Source organism: Desmodus rotundus, chromosome 9, assembly GCF_022682495.2.
Source record: "Desmodus rotundus isolate HL8 chromosome 9, HLdesRot8A.1, whole genome shotgun sequence".
NCBI lineage: Eukaryota > Metazoa > Chordata > Mammalia > Chiroptera > Phyllostomidae > Desmodus > Desmodus rotundus.
The window spans coordinates 91,048,474-91,074,694 of NC_071395.1; the positions used below are offsets into that span (position 1 = coordinate 91,048,474).

Below are 26,221 nucleotides of genomic sequence, written 5' to 3' on the forward strand. Positions count from 1 at the left end.
GACAGCAAAAAATCATCTTAGCACCTACCCTTCATGGGGCTACAAGTACATGCACAGTGACTAGAGATGGCTGGGGAAGGATATAGCACTGTCAACCGGTATTTTTTTTTAAAAGACCTCCAACATCACCCAAAGTAACCATTCTAACTTGATTTCATCTGCATAAAACATAAGAACCAGAAAGAGAAATTTCCACACTGGAATATACCGTAATTACCACATCTAGTATAGAGATGCACTGACTAGAAAATTAACCTACAAAAACTGTTTTCCTCATCTATTGAAAAACAAAGTTTAATATTTCTCTGGTTCATACATTTTGGGGGGAAGGAAACAGGAAGTCAATTTGAGACAGCCTACTGTATGTGAGTTAGAAACAGCTGCATACATTCATTCATTTAATTCTTTTAATCATTTTTTTCAGACTAAGAAAATAGAACTTCAGAGAGGCTGACTTGCCTAAGGACCCAAAACTGGTTAGTGCCGGAGAGTAAATAAAAAACCAAGCCTCTAGCCCTGGCTGGTGTGGCTCAGTGGATCAAGCGCTGGCCTGTGAACCAAAGTGTCACTGGTTGGATTCCCAGTCAAGCACAGGCCTGGATTGCAGGCCAGGTCCCCAGTAGGGGGCGCACAAGAGGAACCACACATTGATGTTTCTCTCCCTCTCCTTCTCCTTCCCCTTCTCTAAAAATAAATAAAAATAAAATCTTTTTTAAAAATTAAAAGAAAAATCAAGTCTCTGGATTTCCAATTCCACACTCCAATACACCAGAATGCTTCCCCCATCAAGAATAAAAACGTCTGCCTGCCTTCTGAGACTTTCCCCTATGTAAATGATCTGGTCCCCTAAGTATTTCCAGTTAATGCTTTAACTCTTACCCGACTGATCTCTTTCCTGCTTCCCTTCACGTACATTCTTTTCTTCTAACCATCCTTCAAAGCTCAATGTGTCTCCCTTTTTCCTTCTGTGGAAACATTCCTCATCTTAATCCCAGTTAATTTCCCTCTCCTCTGAATGTCTATATCAATTATAACGGACACCACATAATTCAGCACTTTGTTTCATTGCTCTTCCCTTTAACAGACCGTAATCTCTTTGAGGACAAGGACCATACTAAAATTTTGGAGGGTGGCAACCCTTCCCAATTTCCTATTTCCCTCTGAGCCATGAAGAGATACTTCTGGAATGGATGAAAAGACCTATATTCAACAGGCAAATACTTATTGATTAAAGTCAGCCCCACACTCTCCAGTTCTACCCTTGCTTAATCTACCGCGCACCAATCAATACAGAAAGGTTGAGTGGCAAATCCATACGGCAGCAAGGCCACGTAATGCTCCCCGCCCACTCAGGGAAGTCAATAGCAGCCTGTTGGTTGCCGTTTGGGCGTGGCCCGGCCGATTGGGCGTGGCGTGCGTGATTAAAGGCGTGGCCAAGAGGAACCTACGCTCGGAGTCAGACTCGGTAGTCTCCGGTGATTCTCGACAATTTCCGGCAGCGGTCTCCTCCTCTGTCGATTTGCTTCGGGTATTTCCGGAATCCTTCGGGAGTTTTCGTCTGGCTCCCGCGCAGATCTCTCCACTTCGGGTATTTCCGTGTCCCGCTCGGACGTGCTCGGCAATCGCTCGGCCGCCCCCATCCCTCGGTAACGGTCGCTGGTGAGTTTAAATGAGCCGGGGCTGGCCGGGCCGGAGCCGCTGCGGGGGGGGCCTGAGGCACTGCAGAAAGTGGGCCTGAGCCTCAAGGATGACGGTGCTGCAGGAACCCGTCCAGGTAATGATAACCCTCTTCTCTGAGGCTTGGCTGGGAGCCCCAATCGGGAAGCCGCGTATGGCCACTCCGCGGCCTGGTGCGGCCTAGGCCGGGCTGCTTCTCCCGCCTCCCCTTACGCCGGGTTCTGCCTGTCTTCTCGTTAGTTCGGGGGCCTTGCCCGCAACCTAAGCCGTGTTACCTCTGGCCCTGTGTTACTTCTGTCTGTAATATGAGCGGCGTTTAGCGATAATCCCTCCCTTCCCCTCCGAGCCGCCGTCCGGCTAGCCCCTCCTGTCAGTCTAGGGGCCTGGCCCAGGTCTGGGTGAGAGATTGGGGTGAGGTAAGGGGGTGAAAGCTCGCCCAGGTGCTCTGTTACCTAAAGGGCGATTGGGAGGCACATTCGATCACAGCTTGTACAATCTTCATAATGGTGGGGCAAGTTTGCGGGGAGGGGTGGTTGGTTTTGTTTTTGTTTTTGTTTTATGTGAGAGGGTAGAGGGATGGGATCGGTATTTTTAATACTAATTTCTATTTTGGTAACAGACTTACTAGCCCACATTGCTTTCCCTGCTCAGTGAATTTCCCACTGAACAATGATTTAAGAAAAGAACTCCAAGGCCCAGTGCTGAGGTGCAGGCAGCTATTACAAGGGGAAGGAGTGGAAACGGCAAATCTGAGTTTTTTTCCCATGGCCTCTGATGGAGATCAGGAGTGTTTTAGTGTATGTTTATATGGCGTTCAGGAAATGAAAGACAAATGCTGGTTTTCCCATCATTTCACTGCCCTTACCACACCAACGTACGCTTTGAGGCACAGTGCTCGGAGGGCATGGAAGAAACCTTACTGGGTTTTAAGTGTTCCATGCAGTGCCAAGTCATTTCCCCCCTGCCATCCGAAGAAACGGAGTCTTTTGTCCCTTGGTGGTGGACCAGGTCTGGGAGACTTTCAACCCACCATTTGATCTCTGATTTGATTATAAGAGTTGACCTGTCAACTGCTGTCATTGAGTCATGGACAGAAATTAACTCATATTACCCTTAATAGGCCTGTGATAGTAAAGAGTAAATATTTTAATACATCATTGCTTTCATACTTCCTTTGTTTTTCTTCAGAGGATGAAATACCCATCTCTCCAAGTTGGCTTCTTCTCCAGCTCTATACATATACCACCTATTACTGTTTGAATTACTATAACGTGGGATTCTATCTTAGGAAATTTATCTGTTTGTAAGTTGTACCAGTGCTTCCAAAGCCTTCGAAACATCGAATTCCTCTTACTAATAAAAAGTCCCTTTTAAGATTTCTTTTCTTTTTTTTTTGAGGCCTAACATGAAATTAGAAGTTGCTGTCTGTACCTTAAATGAATAAGTAGAGCATGCAAGTTGTTTAATTTCAATTTCATGTTCTTGTAATTTTATCTTAATAATTGATACATTTGCTTCCCCTGGCCCCCAAAGTCTTCTAAAATGAAAAACTAGTTGTATTGGTAGTCTATAACCACTATTTAATCATTTCAACTTGTATAAAAGTAGAGAGAATAAAAGAAATATGTAACCTACTAAGAGATAGTCCCCCTCAGGTTTCCTCTTTTTCCTTAAAGTACTTTTGGCAGTAATGCTGTTAGGGATTTTTAAGGCTTAAAAGTCAAATTTGGTTTGTTTGTTTTTTTTCACACTACCTTTGTCCACTAGATTTGGGGATGGTGGTAAGAAGTTTTAGGATCTGGCCAGGTGAGAAGTTTGGTTGTGATTTGTAGTGTAAGAAGTCATTCCAGGAGGGATCTGGAGCAGTGGGAGGAACAAGCAACTTTGGCTACATTGATAAAGATCCACTAATTAGGGATAGTGCTGAAAATGGGAAAGAATTAATACGGAGGAAAATAACAATAGGACGGATAGGATACTGTGTATGTGTTTTTTTTTTTTAACTGTATTTGTAAAGGAATGAGCATAAGTTGAAAAGTTGTTTTCCTTTCTTGGGATGCCTCAGGGTTTGTGGTATTAGTAGGCGTAGGAAAAAGTTGAGAGAAAAGATGAAAGCAACTGTTTTCTGCTTTTTTTTCCTTTAAAGTTTTAACATAGAATAGCCAGTCTGATAAACCATGTAAACCTAAATATAAGCTCCTCCTACAAATTATTTCTCATAAAAAAGTGTTACTTGTCTTTGGGGTGTAAAAAATCAACTTTCCCCCCACTTTCTGAGTTCTTCTAGCCAGGCTAATAATCAAACTAACATGAAACAGATTAACAGAAGAAAATGTCCAAAATTTATTACAGATGTACTTGGGGTGATGCCATAGAATGGGACCCGAAGATGCATTGGGCAGTTGAGGTGTATATGCCATTTTCGTCAAATGTGAAGGGGGACAGGGGATTTCAAAGGACAAGTAGGCAATTCACAGGAAGACAAGAAAGAGCAAACATGTGGGGAACAAATTCTTGCTGGGCCACCCAGAAACAATGGGACACAGAAAAGCTCAACAAACAGGCTTTGCTAGGTGTCTCAATTTCTGCGCATTTAGTTTATATGTGATGATAAGGTGAAGCACCCTTCTTTTTCTAACAAAATTCCTTTAGGTGGGTGAGGGAGGAGAGTCAGAGGTTCTGAGTCCTTTATTTCTTAATAACCAGCTTAAATCATTATCCTAGAAAGGCATATTTTATGGTGGCAAAACTTTGGTCCCCCACAAGACTTTACAGAAATCTCTCCTATTATGAGGCAGAAATTCTGTCATAATTTTTTTAAAAGATTTTACTTACTCATTTTTAGAGAGGGGAAGGGAGGGAGAAAGAGAGGGAGAGAAATACCAATGTGTGGTTGCCTCTTGTGCACCCCGCACTGGGGATCCGGCCTTCAACCCAGGTATGTGCCCTACCTGGGAATTGAACTGGCAACCCCTTGGTTCGCAGGCCAGCACTCAATCCACTGAACCACACCAGCCAGGGCTTGTCATAATTTTTTTTTAAGATTTTATTTTTTTATTTTTAGAGAGAGGGGAAGGGAGGGAGGAAGAGAGGGAAAGGAACATTTATGTGAGAGAAACATCCATGGGTTGCCTTTTGTAAGCGCCCTGACTGGGGGCTGAAGTCGCAACCCAGGCACGTGCCCTGACCGGGAATCAAACTACGACATTGCACTTTGCGGGTTGATTCTTAACCAGCTGAGCCACATTGGTCAGGGCTGTCATAGTTTTTAATATAACTGTTTGTGAAGTCTTAATGACTTCAATTGGTGCTAATTTAGGTATTTATAACAACTCACCTGAAGAAGTTAAAAAAAAACAAACAGACATTTGATTACATTTGTCAATTTACAGTTAGAAATGTTGGATGAAGTTACAAAAAAAAAAAAAAAAGCCTTGTAGAAATTGCCTTTAAAAGCAGTATAGTAAGCGGGTACTACACACCTAATATTGTAGAGGTCATTAGAGAGCGAAAGAGTACATTTTACATTTGGCTAGGAGTGAGATGAACAGGGACAGCAACTACCACGGATGCAGAGAGCACTATATTTCAAAGAACTTACAATTGAAGGTGGTGTATTCAGGAAAACTGTGTTAGATGACCCCCCTCCAAAGGCTTTATTGATGTCAAAGAGTGGTGATGGAAGTTGTATGTGGGGCTTCTCCTAAGTGGCAAGTTTTACTACTGGGATATATGGGAGCTTGAGTTAGCTTTCTTCACTATTCTTTTCTGACCTTAAAAATTGGTGATAAAGAAATGTTGTTGTTCTGAGCAAAGCTGGACTTTAAAATCAGAAATGGATAGAACTCTTGAACATGGTAGTTTATTTCTCTTTCATTTCTTTAATTTTAAAATGAAAGAAATTCAGAATCTTAGACTTTATGGCCATAGTACATATGTGTCAAATTTGTCTGGTGATCAGTAGTACTAAGGTAGCCAGTAAATCATTTGTGTCTTTTGGGGCTTATATGTCACAAAATAAATACTTATGGCAGATATGCTGGTAGGCATTATATAACTATAAATTATGTATATTGAGTTTATTTTTATTAAGAGATGGGAAAGAAAACAGTTTTAAGTGCCTAATGTGTGCCAGGCAGTATACTGGGAGCACGACATATGTGTGATTTTATTTAACCCACACAAGTCCAAGAGACAGAGCTCCATTTTTCATATGAAGAAACCGAGGCTGAGGAGACTTAAATAGCTCCCCCAAAGTCACACTGCTCGGAGTACTGGCACACAACTGAACAGAGGTCTCCAACCTCAGTTCCTGGGTATATTCTGTCTACACCATGTTCTTTCATTTACAACAAAATTAAACAAGCAAGTTCTTAGGAAATCTCCATGTCGTAAGTGAGTAATTAGGTGGTGATTATTTGCATTTCCAAATAATTCTTTTATGTGCCATGAAGTGTCTTCAAAGAGAGAATTCCAAAGATCCTTAACAATTGGTATAGAGGAATACAGAGAAACTTAAGGCTAAGACTAACATATAAGAAGTGAAAGATCATTTGTTTATTAGTTCAACGTATATTAGTTAAGCACCTGCTTCAAAAGTACGTAATACATGCTGGGATTATAATAGTGAGCAAAAACAGATGTCCCTACCTTTCTAAGGTTTATATTATAGGAAGGAAGATATTATGCAGTGTTCTCTGAAATACATGTAAATTACAACATCGAGAAGTATTAGAAAGGAAAGGTACTTGGTGCTATTGGAGTGTATAATAAGGGTGCCTGATCTCATCTGGGGGTCCCAAAAAAAGCCTTCCCTGAGAAGATGTCCAAAGAATGACTAGAATTTGCATGGTTTGGAGGAAAGGAGGAGCGTGACAGGTAAAGTGAGTTGTATGTTGAACGGCCCGTGGCAGAAGAGCAGCATGACGGGTTTGAGGAGCTGAAAGCAGGTCACCGTACTAGCATGGAGAGGGTAGGAAAACATGACACACGGTGTCTCAGACTGGCGAGGTAACCGTGTGCTACACCACACTGTCTCATTTGGTGGCTTTGGTTTTTATTATTAAGGACAGTTAGAAGCCACTGAAGGATTTTAGCAAAGGGGTAATATGATCAGAGCTGATTTGTGGAAAGCTCACAGGGAGAGAGTGCATCATAGGGTAAAAAAAGAATTCAGAGAGGCCAGATAAAACACTATTAAAGTAATCGAGGGGAAATGACCTGCCTTAAAAAGTAAATGTTTATTGAGCTTCTTCCTTTCATTATTACTTCAGGTGCATAATTTAAATGTGTATCATTTTGAAAAATACGTATATGCATGGTTCTAGATCCCCAGGTTATGTGGTCTAACAGGGGTGTCAAACTCATGTTCACCAGGGGCCACATCAGCCTCGCGGATGCCTTCAAAGGGCCGCATATAATTTTAGGACTGTATAAATGTAACTACTCCTTAACTAGGGGTGAGGAGCTCGGCGCTGCCGCCGGGTAGAAACAAGGTGCTGGGATGGATAAACAAGGTGGAGGGCCGGATTTAGCACGTGGGCCTGGTGTTTGCCACCTGTGGTCTAGTAGAACACTAGAAGGCCAGGTCAGTTCTTATGGGGGTTTAAAAAAAGCAGCCAAGCACTGTGTTAGACTTACCTCAGAGGTAAGTGTTTTTATTCTTATTTTACAGATAATTAAAACCAAGGCCCTAAAAAATGTCTTGGTCATCTTTATTATTGTCAGAGGGATTCTCTTTATTTATCTCTTGGGTTGGGGTATGGAGATCATATTAAACATTCAAACAATCATTGTTGAGTCAATTAGGTTTGCATACCCTTTAGCTTGGGCGGGGGGGGGGGGGGGTTGAGTTATTATGTAGTCCAAATGTTGAAATTCTCTGAAGAGAACACCCATAGTTTACCACATTTCCTATTATCTGTCTCTTTGCTATGTTGTAACAGAAGAGATGTAGGTTAGATAGCAGTGATTCTGTGGTATATACAAAACCTGCCTAAATTCACCCCTTACAACACCACATTTTTTAATAGTTCATTTTTTTTATTGTATTCTTTTTCCATGACCATTTATCTCCCAGCAACACCACATATTTTTGTTCTAAAGTTTGACTTCCCAATTGTTTGATAAAAAAACAAAAGCACAGTGACCCCAATGACAATGACCAAACAGATGCCAGCAGAAATCTGCCAGTAGAATTCAAAAATTTAAGGCTATGTACAGCCCTATAGAACTTGATTTTTGCAAGTTGGGTAAGTGTTTTACTGAAGTTAGGATCATACAGCATATAGTAAGATGATAAAGCAGATGATCTGAGTAGTGTGGAGGAAAGAATACGGCAGGATCTATCTAGGCTGCTATTAACCAGAAAAACCTGGGTATCTTCCAGATATTTATAGATGACGCCACTAAGAGATTTTACTACCCTCAAACCTGAGCTATTCCAACCCTTCTGTCAGACTGACCCTTATCTCCAAACCAGATTCTTGCTTCCTTTGCTTTTTAATGTTTTACTTACTGTGTCAAAAAGAAACAACTAGATGTTATTTTGTATTTTATTTTGTCAACATTAACATTCCCTTTCATTCATATTAGTAAAAATTAATTATAGTAGGAATGTCTTAACTTGTGTTTTACCTCCAGATTGGGTTTCTAAAAGTTGGTAGATCAGTAAATGGAAAATGGACCCAGAGTTCCAAAACATTCACTCAACAAACATTTATTGAACATTTATTATGCTTAAGGGCAGTTATCTAGGATAACTAGGGAAATAACTCTTGAAGTTGGATAACCAGGGAATTCTAGAGAAAAATAGAATCTAGTTTTTGTCTTCAAAAAATTGCAACCTAGTTAACCAAATAATATAGCCAAATCTAATAAGCAACTTGATGTTTTAAAAAAGCGTAAACAAACTATCTAGAACCATAGGATAGAGTAATTAATATTGCATGGGATAGATCAGTGATAGATCAGTGATAGATCAGAGGAGCATGTAAACTGAATTTTGAAGGAAGGATTACTAAAATTTCAGGAGATAGAAGTTAAAGACAAAGGACAGCCCAAACAGAGGCAACAGTGTTAACAAAAACTCTGAAATATTAACATACAGTGGATGTTTAGGGACCTGTGGAGGCTTTTTCTTGTTCTAGACATAGGCAGATTTGGTGAGATGTGAAATAGAGCTGAAAAAGGATGATTAAAGCCAGATGCAATTTGAGTAGTTTACTAAGGAGTTCATGCTTTATTCTGCAAGTGTATATTTTGTGAATTTAATAGAGCTATCCAAGAGGAAACATTAGAAAGTTTCCATCAGGGAGGTAGACATGATGATAATAATGAGAATGGCAAGCAGCTAAAATGTATTGAATTATTAAGGATGTACTAGGAACCATTATGTACTTTACTGGAGTCTTATGATTTAAATGAAGAAACTAAGACTTAAAGAAACATGAAGTTACTTGCCCAAGACATCGAACTAGTAAATTGTGGAATATGGATTTGAATCCAAACCTCTCACTATAGTCTTCTGTTTAGCAGTGATGATATTTACGTTCGAAGAAGGTAATTGAGGGACAGGACAGATTGCATAACAGCTTGCAGGTAGGAAGACCACTTAGGAAACTAAGAGTTTAAAGGAAAGAAGATTCTGTTACAGACTGGGACTAGAAAAGAGGGGATAGATTCAAGGTACCTTCCTTTAGGTACAATTCTGTAAATAATGGTGACATACTAATCAGCACACTAAAACCAGTAAAACATTTTAATTCCATAATGTACCCAGATTGAACTACCAGTACATTCATGATTTCACGTATACCGTACAAGGTCACAGATGTGACCTTGGACAGTGAGTTTCAAACAAAGAGTGAATCTCCTTGTCCTAGCAGCAGCAATGCTCCTCAAGACGCTATTACTGTAGTAGTCTCTAATTTGCAAAGAGGAAGCACCTTTCTAGGTCAGTAACTTGTTTCTTCCCCCTTTTTAAAGTATGGTAGTCCCCTCCTACTCATGGTCTGCCGAAGTCTGAAAATATTAAATGGAAAATTCCAGAAATAAACAGTTCATAACTTATTTTAATTGCATGCTGTCCTGAGTAGTGTGATGAAATCTCACACAGTCCTGCTCCATCCCGCCCGGGATGTGAATCATCCCTTTGTCTGGTGTTCATGCTGTATACACTACCTGCTCAGTAGTTACTTCTTAGCCTTCTCATCACCAGATTGACTGTTGTGATATCGCAGCTCTTGTGTTGAAGTAACCCTTACTTTACCTAATAATGCCCCAAAGCGCAGAGTAGTGCTGCTGGCAATCAGGACATGCCAAAGAGAAGCTGTAAAGTGCTTCCTTTAAGTGAAAAGGTGAGTACAGTACAATAAGATATTTTGAAAGAGAGAGAAACCACATTCATATAACTTTTATTACAGTATATTGTTGAAATTGTTCTGTTTTATTATTAGTTGTTGTTAATCTCTTACTGTGTCTAATTTATAAATTAAACTTTATCACAGGTATATATGTATAGCAAAAAAAAAAAAAAAAAAAGCCAGCAGAAGTAATGCCTGCTTGAGTGTGGTTAGTAGGCTAATATATACGTGTAATAATATATAGTTTTAGTTTGAACACTTCACCTAAAATGTCACATGCTGTGCTCGACTGTGATATTGTTATGTTACAGAATTACATCCTTGTGATTTTGTACTAAAAAAGGGACGTTATTTGTGCCAGACCCTGTATGTGTATGTGTGTGTACACACACACACTCTGTAGGGGTTGGTGCTATTTGCTTGTTTTGGGCATCCCCTGGGAGGTCTTAGAACATGTCCTATGGATGGGGGTGAATACTGTAGCTAACTTTTCTTTAATCCTCACCTAAGGGCATGCTTATTGATGTTAGAGAGAGGAGAAGGGAGGGAGAAAGAGAGAGAGGGAGAGAAAGGTCAATGTGAAAGAGAAACATTGATCTCACGTGCACCCCCTACTGTGGACCTGAACCCACAACCTAGGCTTGTGCCCTGACTGGGAATGGGACCTGCGATCTTTCCGTTTATGGGACAATACTCCAACTAACTGAGCCACACCGGCCAGGGCTACTATATCTAACTTTAATTCCACAAATATGTATTGAACACCTACTTTGCAGGGTCCAGTACTGTCTTCTATCAGCCAGACCAGTAATTCTTAATGAATCAGGATGTCTGTGAACCCCTAACGCTGTATACAGATTTTCTGTGTATGTGCATGTGCTTTTAAGTTTTTCAAGAGAATGTGCTATAAAAGGAGGGAGAACTGCTTATCTAGAATGGAGAAGAATGGTTCTGAACCCTGAATGCTTACCAGGGTTAAAAAGGTTTAAAAATAAGGATATCTAAACTCAATTCCAGCTTTCAGGAATTGTGATTCGGTGGATTTGAGGTAGAGCACCATCAAGCAAGGGTTGGTAGCCACTGGCCTATACATGAGTAACACTGAAATCTACTTCACGAGAACAGAAACTGTGTGTTGATTATTGTACTCCTGGGGCCTAGAAAGTGCCTGGCACACAGTAGGTAGGCACTCATTAAATATTTATTAAATGAATGAGTACTAGAGCCTACCAGTTCGGAAAAGTTAAGAAAGACATCTCCTCTTCCCCTAATTGCTTTATTGTTGATGGTAAGTCATGATGGAATCAGTGAAAACATTTCCTCACACAGTAATAGTATACCCTTGTGTTCTAACTAGCTAAATAAGTATGTTGATATCCACCACAGGCAAATGCTATGAGAAGAAGTAAAGCTGAGTTAGTAGTAAGGAGTAGGCACCTCAGGATCCTTGGCTAATGGTCTGTGGAAGAGCTGTAAGCAGCACATATGGGCGAGCATTTCACGGGGGGTTCTGGCTGCTTCAGCATAGCCTGTTTTGAGTACCTTTTTTATTTAGGTGGCTCTGTGTTGGGAAGGATCATGTATATAGGGATCTAGTGGCCTCTTCTTTCTTTTTTCTCTTCCCATCTTCTTTATTCCCTCAAGTAATGGAGAGTACCCTCCAATTACTGAGTCTTTTTAGGGGGACATTTCAGTATTCTAACTATTTATGTCTATGAGATTGAGGGGCATTGTGGAATTAATTTATGTGGAGGTATTCCAGAAGCAATGATGCATGCCAGCTGGCAGAAAACTGATGTATGGCAAAATTATAATTGTTATGAACCCCTTTCTCTTCTGGAAATTATGAGTAAGGATATTGGGATTAATTAGGATAAATAATCTTTCGTGCGGAATCTATAAGCAGAAAACCCCAAGATTTCTCTTATTTAGAGCAGATAAATAATTTTTATGTACATATGTTGGAAACATATTACAGGACATGCCAACTACTTCTGAAAATATTGGGGGAAAGTGAAATAGTAGTTTATTAAATTTCAGACCAAAGGAGATTTCTTTGTAGCCCAACTAATCTGGGTGGGTTCTAAAAGGAGATGGTTTTTTTGATTCATTTATACAAAGGATGTTTTAGTAAGTATAAGAAATGGGTTAGGGCTAAAAAGGAACATAAAGACCTATAAACAAGAGGCCATGAAATAAGTAATTCAAGCCTTTCTTTTAAAGCAAAGGGACATGACCTAAAGGATAAGAAATTATTTTATTCATAACATCTTGAATGAACTTTGGTAGAGACAGCCTCTTCTGCTCTGCGATTCTGCTGAGCAGAGGTTTTTAATAAGAGTAAGTCTTTTAAGTTACTCCTTTTTGAACCTTAATATACATATAAATCATCTGGGGATCTTGTGAAAATGCAGATTCCAACTTAGTAGGTGTAGGATGGGGTCTCAGATGCCACACTTCTAGTAAGCCCCCAGGAGGGCAGCTCCGGTAACCAGACTTTGAGCAGCAAAGTTTCTTGAAGTAGCAGGAGATGACTGGTGTAAGGACATTGACATTGGAGAAGAAAATGCTACTTCCGTTGGTATACTTTACTCAAAAGTAAGTTTAAATTTGCATCTTCCTGTCCCTTGACGTTACCTACTAAAAAGGAACACGTGTATACTCAGCAATCCAGTAATTTTATTCTTGAGTATATACCCTAATTTGGAGAAATTCTTAAACATGTACCCCAAAAGACAAATATAAGAGTTTTCATTGTAGCATTATTATAACTGGGAGAAAAGAAACCCTAGAAATAACCCAAATGTTTATATGTTATAAAGTGGATAAAACATATTTTGGGATATTTATACAATGGAAATACTATTAATTCAGCAGTCAAAATGAATGAACTCCAGCTGTACACATCATTGAGGATGAGTTTTGAGAACATAATATTGGGTTATAAAATCATAGCAGAATACATATAATATGATTATGTTTAAAATTAAAAAAAACAATGCTACATTGCTCAAGGATGATACATACAAATGTATAAAAATTGTGCAGAAAGCGAAAAGGAAGATTAACAAAATTCTGAGTGGTGGTTTCTTAAGTCAGAGATTTTGTGACTGACGAGGAGCTTCACAGATACTGATAATATTTTATTTCTTGAGCTGGTTAAGGGAGTACATGGGCCTAAATATTTTTTATTATTAAAATGTTCTTCTATCTGATACATACTTAATAAGGAGTTTCATAACTCTCAAAAAGAAAAAATATTCAAGTAGATTCACGGTTATTCCTGTGATAGCTTTATTCATTTGTATTTCAGTATGCTGCCTTGAGTGGATGAGAACTAGGTGGCATTAAAGGTGTTGGATGGAGAAGTTTTTGGTGGAGGATGACATACATTTGAACATTTCCCTTAGGTGTATCATGAAAAATTGTTAAAAACCACTGATTTAAGATTAGAGCAGTGTAGTTTAATAGGGTAGGCAGACCTGCAAACTACTGACTGTAATATAATATGAGTGCTCATGCTAGAAGAGAGACGTTTACAAAAAGAGATAGCTAGAGATCAGCCAAGAAAGCTTTATGAAGTAGATGTTATTTAAGCTGGGACTTTAGGAATGAGGGAGCCCACATTCCCCAGTGAAGGAAAAGGAAGTACAAAGGCACAGAGGCCTAAAAGTCCATGGATAGTCTAGTGCAGGGGTGTCAAACTCATTTCCACCAGGGGCCACATCAGCCTCGCAGTTGCCTTCAAGGGGCCAAATGTACTTTAATTTTAGGACTGTGTAAACGTAACTACTCCTTAACTAGGGGCAAGGAGCTGTACATTCGGCCCTTTGAAAGCAACCCCCAGGCTGATGTGCCCCCCACCCCCATGAAAATGAGTTTGACAGCCCTGGTCTAGTGAGGGAATTTAGGTTTGTTAGCCACTGTACTGTGAAGAGCTTTATCTAACACACTTTGGAGTTTGCACTGTGGACATTGAGGTGTTATTAGTTAAATTAGGGATGTTGACTTGAGGTTTATATGCAAGGCTCTGTGCTAGTAGTTTCCTTGAAACTCTGTATTTGTATATTTATGTTCTTTCCTTTCACTTGCAGGCTGCTATATGGCAAGCACTAAACCATTATGCTTATAGAGATGCAGTTTTCCTCGCAGAACGACTGTATGCCGAAGGTTTGTAATATACTCATTTCTATAGTCATAAATAAAATATATGAACAACATCACTTTTTATGACTGTAGCAAAATTCTGAGTATCACTTTTGTTTTTTCTTTGTGATTGATATTAGTTCATAAGAACTTTTCCCTATTGTGTAGCTCCTTATGTGCTACTCATAATAACTGTAGAGTTGCTTCAGGTTTTTCACTTTGGTTTACTTAATCTTTTCACTATGGTTTACATAGTTATTACAAAGTTATCGGTTATATACCCTGTGCTGTACTATACATCCCATGACTATTTTGCAACTACCAATTTGTATGTCTTAATCCCTTCACCTTTTCACCCTTCCCTTCAACCCTCTCCTCTCAGGCAACCATCAGTCTGTTCTCTGTATCTTTGAGTCTGTTTTGGTTTTGTTTGTTCATTTATTTTGTTTTTTAGCTTTCACATATAAGTGAAATTATATGGTATTTGTCTGACTTATTTCATTCAGCATAATACCCTCTAGATCTGTCCATGCTGTTGCAAATGGTAAGGCTCATTCTATTTATGGCTGAGTAATATTCCACTGTCTATATTTACCACAACTTTTTTATCCACTTGTCTGTTGATGGACACTTGGGCTGCTTCCATATCTTGGCTATTGTGAATTATGCTGCAGTGAGCATAGGGGTGCATATATTCTTTTGAACCAGTGTTTTGGGTTCCTTTAGAAGTGGAATCACTGGGTCATAAGGCAGTTCCATTTTTAATTTCTTGAGGAACCTTCATCCTGTTTTCTATACCAGTCTGCATTCTCACCAACAAAGGGTTCCCTTTTCTTCACCTCCTCAAGAACACTTGTTGATTTATTGAGATAGCCATTCTGACAGATGTGAGGTGGTATCTCATTGTGGTTTTAATTTTCATCTCTCTGATGACTAGTGGCGATGAGCATCTTTTCATATGTCTATTGACCCTCTGTATGTTCTCTGTGGAGAAGTGTCTATTCAGGTCCTGTGCCCACTTTTTAATTGGGTTGCTTGTTTTTTTTGGTGTTGAGTTGTATGAGTTCTTTATAAATTTTTGGTATTAACCCCTTATCAGATGTACCATTGACAAATATGTTCTCACATTCAATGGGTTGTCTTTTTGTTTTGTCGGTGTCCTCTGCTGTGAAACACTTTTTAGTTAGCTGTAGTCCCATTTGTTTATTTTTTATTTTGTTTCCCTTGCCTGAGGAGATATGTCAGAAAAAATATTGCCAAGAGAAGTGTCACAGATTTTACTGTGAGAATTATGGTATCAGGTCTTACATTTAAGTCTTCAATCTGTTTTTAGTTTATTCTTGTATATAGTGTAAGAAAGTGTTACACGTTCCTTCTTTGTTCCCCCCACAGCCTCTAAAATACTGATCAAAGCAGCAAAGGAACTGGCACATTTCTGAACATAAAGCCTTCTGGGCTTTCTTGCCATTTCCTAGTGGGCTGTCCACCCTCTCCCAGCCCCTAACAACAAGTTGGATCACACAAAAGTTGGATCAATGCTTTTACTGATGCAAGCAATAAACTAACCCGCAGTATTTTGTCATTCTTGCAAGTGGTTTCTTTTCTTTTCTTTCTTTCTTTCTTTTTTTTTTTTTTTGCATGTACCTGTCCAGTTTTCCCAACAGCGTTTACTGAATAGACTGTTTTTACCCCATCATATGTTCTTGCCTCCTTTGTCATATATTAATTGAATCTGGCCCTTTTTCTTTTCTTTTTTTTTTTTTAAGATTTTATTTATTTTATGTTTAGACAGAGGGGAAGGTAGGGAGGAGAGGCAGAGAAACATTAATATGTGTTTGCTTCCAGCTCATCCCCTACTGGGTACCTAGCCTGCAACCCAGGCAATGTGCCCTGATTGGGAATCCAACCAGTGACCCTTTGGTTCACAGGCTGGTGTTCAATCTACTAAGCCACACCAGCCAGGGCGAATCTGGCCCTTTTTCAATGTACAGATTATTTCATATTGGTAATGTATAACCCTGAGTTTTCTTCTCTAATGAAATTTGATTTCTGTACTCTCAAAGGTCTATTATAAAAATACAACACAAAAAACAAGATGCTTTACTAGCAGTCTGTTTAAAGGGAGGGGTAGGTGTGTGCGTGTGTGCGTGCGTGCGTGCGTGCATTTGCTTGCTTGCTTGCTTGCTTTTCTTAAGGATTCATAGATTGTCTTCATTGTATTATCGCCTTGGTTCATTGTAGAAAGACGGTAATTAGGACCTGGGGAACTAAATTTTCTATCAGTAAGGTATTTCTACTTAATTGAAATTGGATTTATAAATGATTGTTTTACATTAAATAACATGCCTAATTTTTTTGTTACTAAACTTGCTTATTGCCAGATAAACAATGATTACCATTCAACCTACTGAATAATAGCCTTTTTTTTTTTTTTTTTTTTTTATGTATTCTTAGTGCACTCGGAAGAAGCCTTGTTTTTACTGGCAACCTGTTATTACCGCTCAGGAAAGGCATATAAAGCATATAGACTCTTGAAAGGACACAGTTGTACTACACCACAATGTAAATACCTGCTTGCAAAATGTTGTGTTGATCTCAGCAAGTAAGTTTTTAAAAATTTTTTCTATCTAGTTTTGTTCCTACGTACACTGTAGAACTTTGGATAAAATTTTTTTGGTGGATTAAACTGTGATTGATTCCCTTTCTCCCCTGTTTTTTGGTAGTAGAGGTTTGTCAGTAACTTTTGAAATGTAACTTAAGTTATAACTAATTACTATCATTTTCTAGAATCCTAGTGTTATTTCCTTTCCTTTGCTTTCGTTGTTAGACCAATTGGAATAAAGCCTGAAAACTACCTACCACTTCACCTGTGATTAATGTTCCCCTGTGTCTAGGTAGTTGTATAATTATGGATTTGCCTTTCAAGATCATTTTCTTTGCAAACCACTACTCCTACCCCTTTGAAGGAGTGGGGCAAGTTCAGGAGAGTGCTTCTTTTTCACATTACAGTTAAACCAAGTGAGCTATCCCAGTGCTGAATATGGAGTCAGCTAGAGGTATAGGTAGTTATGTTCTGTTAAACTGTTTTTCTGTGCTGTAAGGGATGAACTAATGACCAAAGTGACTAGAACAAGACAGATAATTATTAAAGCCTATGTGTATATTTAGTTTGCAGGTTTCTTTTATTTGATGGCTTTTAAATTAAAGCTAGTTACAATATGTATAACATTTCTGAGATGTTATTGAATTAGTTTTACTTCAAGGATTCTAATGTTAAGTTCTTAGGAATACATTTACCAGTTTCTTAAGTCAATTCTTATGTTAGACCTTCTTACCCCATTTACAAATCATAGTTTTTTTTTTTAAATCCCACTGACAATAAAAAACTTGAGATATTACCTTTCATGTGTAAAACTTACTTGGGAGTTTTGATGATTTGGAAAAAACCTTAAAATACAAATCATTATAAACCAACGTGCTAAAATATATACTGAAATTGGGCAAAAAATTTTCCTTTGGTGAACAGTTATGATTTTCTATATCAAGAAAACATAATTGACAAATGAAAAGACATGAAGTGCCATTTCAAGTTTCATTTATAAACCTAAAAATGACTGAGGCCATTAAGTGTGCAATTTTTAATTAAAATATGTTAAGTCTTATTTAATTTGCTTGTAAACGTCTATTTCAAGGAATTATAGAACTAAGAATGGTCTCCACGTTTGTTAATGAAAAACCATTTGTATTTCCCCCCAGTGTAATGGTCTTTCACTTCTTTGACATGAGTATTATGTATGTCGTTCAGAGAAGATTTATACATACAGAGACTAAATTTAACTGGTTATGTTTTTAAAGGGAAAACTGGAATTTTAAGATCATAAATTCCCAGCCTCCCAAATGATTGTAAATACGAGTTTATTGGTATTCTAAAGGCACTATGAACTTTTATTTTACCTATCTCTACATCAAGAGGTACTTGGGTAATGAAGAATGTCTTTACACTCAGGGCCTTTCACATTGACTTTTTAAATCGGTGATTTGTGTTTTAAAGGCTTGCGGAAGGGGAGCAGATCTTATCTGGTGGAGTGTTTAATAAACAGAAAAGCCATGACGACATTGTTACTGAGTTTGGCGATTCAGCTTGCTTTACTCTTTCATTGTTGGGACATGTATATTGGTGAGTAAGAATCATTCAAATTATCAGAAAATTGTTTCTAATAGCAGCGTGCTGTGTGGTTTTAAAACCTCTGCTAATATATGTTTATCAAATAGCAGTTGGAGGAGTAGTACAGTCTCTTAGTTCCATGACCTTTTTAGACCTGAAAAATACTAGAGATGCTGATCCCATGCTGTCCACTTTGCCTTAATGATAATAGCTGCATCAGCACTGCCTGACACTTGAATGCACATACGGGTTTTTTACCCAGTTCAGGAGAATACCTTCATGTAATCCACTGAGGAAAAAGAAGAAAGAGAAGTTTTTTCTCTAATATTAAGTATCACTGATGCTCCTTAGAAAGAGGTTTGAAAGCAAGTTTCAGTAATAAAGTAAATACATTTATTTACATTTATTCAAATTCAGTCTTTTAAAAGCAAATGAGAGAAGGAACATGTATAAAGGACAGATGGAAAAAGCCAAAGGGGGTAGGTTCGAGGGTGGGAGGTGGGGATGGGTGCGGTGGGAGGCTGACGTGGGATGCAAATGGAGACAACTGTACTTGAACAACAATAAAATAAATAAAAGACCAAATTAACATTAAAAAAAATAAAAGCAAATGAGAGTGAATTCAATATTATCACTATAATAATATTTTTCTCACCTACTTTTATTCTGAAAGACCCTTTGAACTGGGGAAACAGGGGTGGAGATCTGTTGTGTGAGGCAACAGGAACTGTTCGAGTGCCCGCGGGGTACGCGGCTGTGTAAATGTTGTCTGCTGCCGAACATGGGAGAAACGGAGAGGATCGCTTGTCTAAGGAATTAGGATGGCATCTGTTTTAAGATAAATTGAGGCTAGTAGTAGTTTGAAAAACTACCTAGTAGTTTTAGTAGTTAATAGAAGTTTTGAAAAATTTTGAAAATGTCTTTTTGAACAGAATAAATTATTTGAATTGGGGGCTCATTTTCAGGTGATAACACTCTTGAGAATAGGAATAAGCTAAGATGGAATATCAATATCTTCATTTATCTAAATAGAAGGACTTACAGTAATTAATTTAGTTCATGCAGCTATGATTCTTCTTGTCATTTATTCAAGAAACACTGAGATTCATTCCCCATTATGGCCAGACACAGTACCGGCACTGGGAGTATGAGATAAATAACCCACAGTCCCTGCCCGCAGAGTTTGGTAATAGAGGGGATAAGTGGTAAACAAAAGTTCCTAAGTTTTTATCATCACAATAAAAGTGCTGTGATTAAAATTTGAGCAGTATTTTGTTCAAATGAGGGAATGCTCAGTTCTACCTGGTTAAGAAGAGGGGTAAGATAGTAACTAGGAAAGACTTGATAGAATAAGTTTTGTTTCTTTGAATTCTCAATAGCAATGAAATTAGAAACTAGAAAATATGCAAATATTGAATGGATGTTGAATAGACTTTTCTCTGCAGAGTATATAGATGGTAAATAAGCCCATGAAAAGATGTACCAAATCATTAGACATTAAGGAAAGGAAAATAAAAACCACCATTAGTTGCCCCGGCTGGTGTGGCTCAGTTGGGTGGAGCATCATCCCGTAAACTGAATGGTCATGGATTCCATTACTGGTTAGGGGTTATGTCTAGGGTGAGGGTGAGGTCCCCAGTAGGGTGTGAGAGGCAACCAGTCGATGTTTTTCTCCCACATCAATGTTTCTCTCTCTCTCCCTCCCTTCCTCTCTCTTTAAAAATCAATAAGCATGTCCTTGGGTGGGGATTTAAAAACAAAAACATAAAACACCGCTAGAAACCACTACACACATATTAGAATGGCAAAAATAAAAACTATGGAGTCCCGGTAAGGATGCAGAGCAATGGGATTTCTCATACATTGTTGGTGGGAATATAAAATGATACTTGTACATGAATGTTCACAGCAGCTTTATCTGAAAAAGCCTAGAGGTGAAATCAACCCACATTCAGTGGTGAGTGGGTAAACAAACTACATTCGTACAATGGACTACAACTCAGCAATAAAGAGAAACAAACTGGCGCGTACCATAACTTGGATAGATTTCAAGTGCATTATGCAAGTGAAAAAAGCCAATTTCAAAAGTTTACATACTATATGGTTCCATTTATGTAAACAACATTATTGATATGAGAAAATTACAGTGCTAGAGAAAGATCATTGGTTCTCAGAGGTTGGAGTTGGGGTGAGGGTGCCGCCATGAAGGAGTAGCTGAAGGAGTTTGTTTGGGATGTTGAAAGAGTTCTATATCGTGATTGTGGTGGTGGTTATACAAATCTATACATGTGACAAAATTTCATAAAACTATACGGAAGCAAATGAGTGCATGTAAAAACTGCTGAAATCTAAATGAAGTCTGTGGTTTATTTTACAGTGTTGTACTACTGTCAATTTCCACGTTTTCATAATTGTACTACGGTTCTATCAGATGTTGTTATTGAGGGGAGCTGGCTATAGAGTGCATGGGAACACTGTACTATTTTTGTAACTCCGTGTGAGTCAGATTATTTCAAAGTCAAATTTGATAAAACAAAAATGTTAAAGTTTCAAAATGCTATATATGTATTACTAATTATTTTGAACCATGATTATTAAATGTTCTTGAAAGTATAGTTGAATCAGGTTCTAACCATGGAAAAGGAAGGCTTTGACCCCTTCTTCAGAGGAATAACAATGGATTATTATTAATCATAATAATAATTATTATTTTTATTTATCATAAAGATTAAAAGGTTACGTATCCAATGGGAGACAACCCTGCTCCAAAAACTGGCCTTTCATTTCCTCCATCATATGCCTGTCTTATGACCACAATTGTACTCAGTATATCTAGATACATACATTGTAGTTTTGTAGCTATGGCTTATCTTTTTTTATCTCCAGTATTTTGATACATACTTTATTAGTCTTTTTGTCTACAATAGCACATGAGACTTCTATGTTTAGGGTATAACTGATATTAAGTCAGGTTCCTAAATTAACCTGTTTCTTCCCAATACCACCTATTCTAAATAATTATTTTTACCCCAATTATTAGGGAAACTCCTTCTGTGTTTTAATAAAAAGTCCATCTAAAGTTGGAACACTCCAAGCAGTTTAATTTTCTTAAATCTTTTCCCCTTTTTACCTCTCTGTTGAAAGAATAATTAGAGATTTGTCTCCCAGACTGGGTTATTACAGTTTCACACCTGGCTTCCTTCCCAGTTAGTGCTTGTATTGTTTATACATCTATCTGTACCTCTCTGTGTGCAGATCTAATCTCTTCTTAGCAGACACTAATTTTGTTTTAAACTTCTTCTATTTTATGATCTGACGATCACGGCTTATAAAAATCAGCCTTGCCAACTTATTCAAAAGCTAAAAAAATTTTTTTTTGCTGAAGTAAGAAGAAAATAAAATTTAAATAATATTGGAGACTGATTTTCATTATAAAGGACCACCTCTTACATTTCCAGAACATTTTTCCTTGAAAAGATTATTCTATCTTTGCTTGAATTAATTTGTTCGCCACTTTTCTGACCATTAAATAATTCATTCAATCTACTCAATGCAACTTTTTAAATTATTAATAAAAGTGCCAGTTTTATGTTACCTTATACGAGCAAAGCAAGGGGGCAAGGCTACTTGAAAACATGAAAAAGACAATATAAAAATGAGAAAGATCTAATTTCCTGTCTGCAGAAAGCTTATAATCAATTGCTAGAGAACACACATGAAAGATAAATAAATAGGCAAATCATAGTTATAAAAGAGATGAAGGGGCTATTAACATGAATTAGTTTAGGTGAGAAGTAGTAAGAACTTATAGAAGCTTAGGATAATCCTCAAACATTGAGATTTCTTTGTATTTTTCTTTTCCTAGCCTTATGCTAAAAGTTTCCAAGCCTTTATTTGCCACTTTCCACTCCTGTGACTTTGGGGGGGAAAGTTCCTTTTATGTCTTTTCTTCATTTCTTATTAAATTGGCCCTTAATCCACGGTAAATGATTACATCATTATTGTGACGATTAGTTTATCAAATTCCATGTAAATGATCTTAGGTGTAGACTTTGATAAAACTCATTTACATTTTCTGAAAGTCTGCTACATGCTCCAGCTTCCCTCTTTGTCCATGTGTTTTTGAATGAAATTATGAAAGTATGGGAGACTAGATATCCGTCAACTGGTGGTGCTTGTTTTTTCTTTAGTACATCATTTATTCTAGTTTCTACTCTCTTGCAAAATTTGGTGGTCAGGCAAACAAATACCTAGTTCCCCAAGGGGTCTTCTTCACAGTTCCCTGAGATCACACTGACAGCACTTAAACAGATTATGTTTTAGCCGATAGCTTCATTTGAAGCTTCTTTAGAAAATCTTGGTTAGATGTGCTTTGGCCCTTTATAGAGTTTTGGAAGAATTGCTGTATCTTAATTTTTTTCCATTATATGTATAATGAAGAATTTCCACCTCAGACCGGGTGATTAGTATTCTTTTACCTGAAAGCTCCAATGAGTCTTACTAACCTTCAACTCCATCCTCCTTCCCATTTAAAAGCCAGGGAGTTAACAATGATGGTCTAATAATTTTCAGATTTTTACAAGTATATATGGTTTCATGGATGTTGTTTACATTCTAAATGTAAGCCTTTATACTCCTGATTTAGAAAAATACATTTTCCTGTCATTAAGAGCTACCACCTCTACTTAGTTAGAACATCTGCTCACTTAAGTGTACTATACTTAAAGCATATAAATCACTTTCAAATTTACTACTAGGAACTGGGATATTATATTAAAAATTAAGAAAATGAGACTGAAATGTTTGGATGTTTTTTATGTCTCCAATAATTCTAGTATCTGACAGTAAATTAAAAGCATTATAATATTCAAGAAGACAGTGATAGTTTATTTTGTTATCATTCCTTTCAATTCATGTTCTCTTTGCTGTAACTGGCTTTTGACTTGAACTTCCCCAGACAATAGAGATTGGAGGATGGTAAGAAAAGGAAATTGGTGATTTAAGGAAGCATCCAGAAGAGTAGTGTTCTCAGACTTTTATATAAGACTTACCTAATTTCTGTAACAAAAATTTCTTTATAATGTTTTGGGTTTTGTAGCTTGTCTAATCTATTTGTTTGTCTTTACAGTAAAACAGATCGGCTTGCCAAAGGATCAGAATGTTACCAAAAGAGCCTTAGTTTAAATCCTTTCCTCTGGTCCCCCTTTGAATCATTATGTGAAATAGGTAGGTTTATAGAAGTGGTTACGGTGGGGGAGTCCATTTCCTCTTCTTTATTTTTTCCCCCACTTAATTTTGGAACATGATAAAAATTACCCAGAAAAAAATATTTTTCAAAGCCTAAGGGCTGTTCAAATTGAGAATAAGAAATAAGATAGAATCATATGCTTAAGGAATAATGTAGCCTTTCTTGTGTCCTCTAGCATGAGTTGTATTATGAGTATATAGCACTAGCCAAAACAGCTTTCTGGTAAGAAAAGAAATGAATATAATGCCCAAAGCAGAAACTGTTATATAAATAAGACCTGGAAAATATGGGGGGGGAGAGTGTCTCAGTATATATATGCTCTAGGGTGCATGAAGAATCAATTTAAAACATTGTGTCTATATACATGGAAGTGCTTAAAACTTTATTGTAATATCTACTGGGTTTCAACTCTCTACCCTCCTCAATTCTTACCTTGAGCAAAATGTGATCTAGGTTTTTGCCTTCTGCTTTAAAACAAACACAAGAATATGCATTCTCCTGTGATTTATTTAAAATCAATGTCATTGCTGCTTAGTTTTTTTTCCCTAAATTTACAGCTTTATCTTAGGGATAAACTTTTGCAATAAACAGATGGATGGACTTTTGTGGGAGTAAATTTGATTAGCTGAAACAGACAGGAGAACTTTAAAGCTCTGGAAAAGGACTATTCTCAGTGATTTGTGCATACCTGAAAAAAAAAAATTAACCCTCATTTCTTCAGAGGCAAACCTTTTTTTTTTCCTCCCTTCACAGGTGAAAAGCCAGATCCTGACCAAACATTTAAATTAACCTCTTTACAGAACTTTAGCAGCTGTCTGCCCAACTCTTGCACAACAGTAGTATCTAATCATAATTTATCTCACAGACAGCCTGAGACAGTTCTTACGGAAACACCCCAGGACACAATTGTAAGTGTATCATAGTCTAGTGTTCAAAATATTATGAAAGTAAAAAATAATGATCTGAACTAAATGATATATTGTAAATGACATGATAGAAATTTTCTGTTTCAGGAATTAAACAGACTGAATTTAGAATCATCCAATTCAAAGTATTCCTTGAATACAGATTCCTCAGTGTCTTATATTGACTCAGCTGTAATTTCACCAGATACTGTCCCTCTTGGAACAGGAACTTCCATATTATCTAAACAGGTTCAAAATAAACCAAAAACTGGTCGAAGCTTACTAGGAGGACCAGCTGCTCTTAGTCCATTAACCCCCAGGTAAGACAAAATGGTTCAAAATGTGCTGTAACAAATGATACTTTAATAATTTATAATATTAGTAATATAAATTCATATGAACAACAACTTCTAAATCATTATGGATATAGAGGTATTTAATAAGCCAATAATGAATCTATTCTGTTTTCAGAAAATGAAGTAAAAAAATAACTGTGGTAAACTTTGCTATTAAAATATTGGAGAAAATTTAAAACTCTTAAATATGCCTTATTGAGCTAGTGTATGCATTAAAAGATACTGTCTTTATAGCTGTGCGTCAGTGAACAGTAATGAGCCTTTTGAAATGTTGGAATGTTTGTGATATAATCAGACAGTGGTGGTGGTTCAAGTACTGTTTTCCAAAACATGGAGGAAGGAATGACACTTGTTAATAGAAATATTTTGTCCAAATTATTAGAAGTACATGTATATATAAATACAGGAACTCAGCCCAGAGGATACATATCTAAAAGTATCAAAATAAAAAATTATATGGTGGAATAGACTATGGATTGGGTCCCAGGGCCAGGGAGCTACTAAAATAGCATTGCCATGAGATGACAACAACTCAGTGAGTCCACAAATGATTCATGAATGATTCAGTGGCCTCTAGAGATCTTTTCTCTATGACACTGTCTAAATCCCACAAGTTCCAATAACTTGAAGCAATTTAATCATTTGGAACTTAGCTTTTATTATTTCTAATAAATCTCCTGAGTTCAGTAGTTGCTGCTCAATTTAGTCTTGTTTGATTGCTTTTGAAATTGTAGTTATGGTGGGTGGAATAGTCTACATTCACAGCTTATTTTTAATCTGCCCCGTAGATCCTCACTGCCCCCAAGACTGATTTGCCATTCTCTTCCTTTTAGACCTTCTAATTTAAGTATACTGCTGCTTTATATATGCCTTGATGACTTTTTGACACCTTGATTTCAACCTCTTCTCAGTTTTGGGATTTTGCCATTAGAAACCCCAAGTCCTGGAGATGGATCCTATTTACAAAACTACACTAATACATCTTCTGTAATTGACGTGCCACCCACCGGAGCCCCTTCAAAAAAGGTATTTTACATGTAAAATATAGTTTGGGTACTGATGAAAGAAATCCATTTAGAATTCCAATCTGTTAAAAGCAATTTCATAGAGACTCTAACTTTATGTAATTGTTGTTGCCTTAGAGTTGTTGATCTAAGTGTAAAAAGTCGATCTAGCCTCCTGGTTGTAGTCGGAGACCCAAAGTTGGGTGCCCTTTTGCCACATTAGATTATAAGTCACAAGTATAGTTTATTTCAGCGTAGAGCTAAATAAACACATGCAGATTTTTACATTTAATTTTCTGGGTTTCTTATGAAATTAAGATGGTTTCTGTCACTTCTAATATAAATAACTTTTATCTG

The 26,221-nt window shown here is 37.4% G+C and overlaps 1 protein-coding gene across 7 annotated transcripts in view; it reads left to right on the plus strand.

The window, feature by feature from the left end:
- The first annotated feature begins 1,595 nt into the window (after positions 1-1,595).
- CDC27 (cell division cycle 27) overlaps positions 1,596-26,221 on the plus strand; it is a 51,835-nt gene continuing 27,209 nt past the window's right edge. For 5 of the 7 annotated variants that reach the window (XM_024572987.3, XM_045182331.2, XM_024572988.3 and 2 more), the window contains exons 1-8: positions 1,596-1,774; positions 14,135-14,210; positions 16,641-16,788; positions 18,238-18,363; positions 23,480-23,577; positions 24,353-24,507; positions 24,613-24,824; positions 25,772-25,886. In XM_024572987.3, coding sequence (XP_024428755.1) covers positions 1,748-1,774; positions 14,135-14,210; positions 16,641-16,788; positions 18,238-18,363; positions 23,480-23,577; positions 24,353-24,507; positions 24,613-24,824; positions 25,772-25,886 — 957 coding nt within the window. In that variant the 5' untranslated portion in view covers positions 1,596-1,747. The remainder of the gene's footprint in view (positions 1,775-14,134; positions 14,211-16,640; positions 16,789-18,237; positions 18,364-23,479; positions 23,578-24,352; positions 24,508-24,612; positions 24,825-25,771; positions 25,887-26,221) is intronic. The other 2 variants (XM_024572989.4, XM_024572990.4) reach the window with 1 other exon arrangement.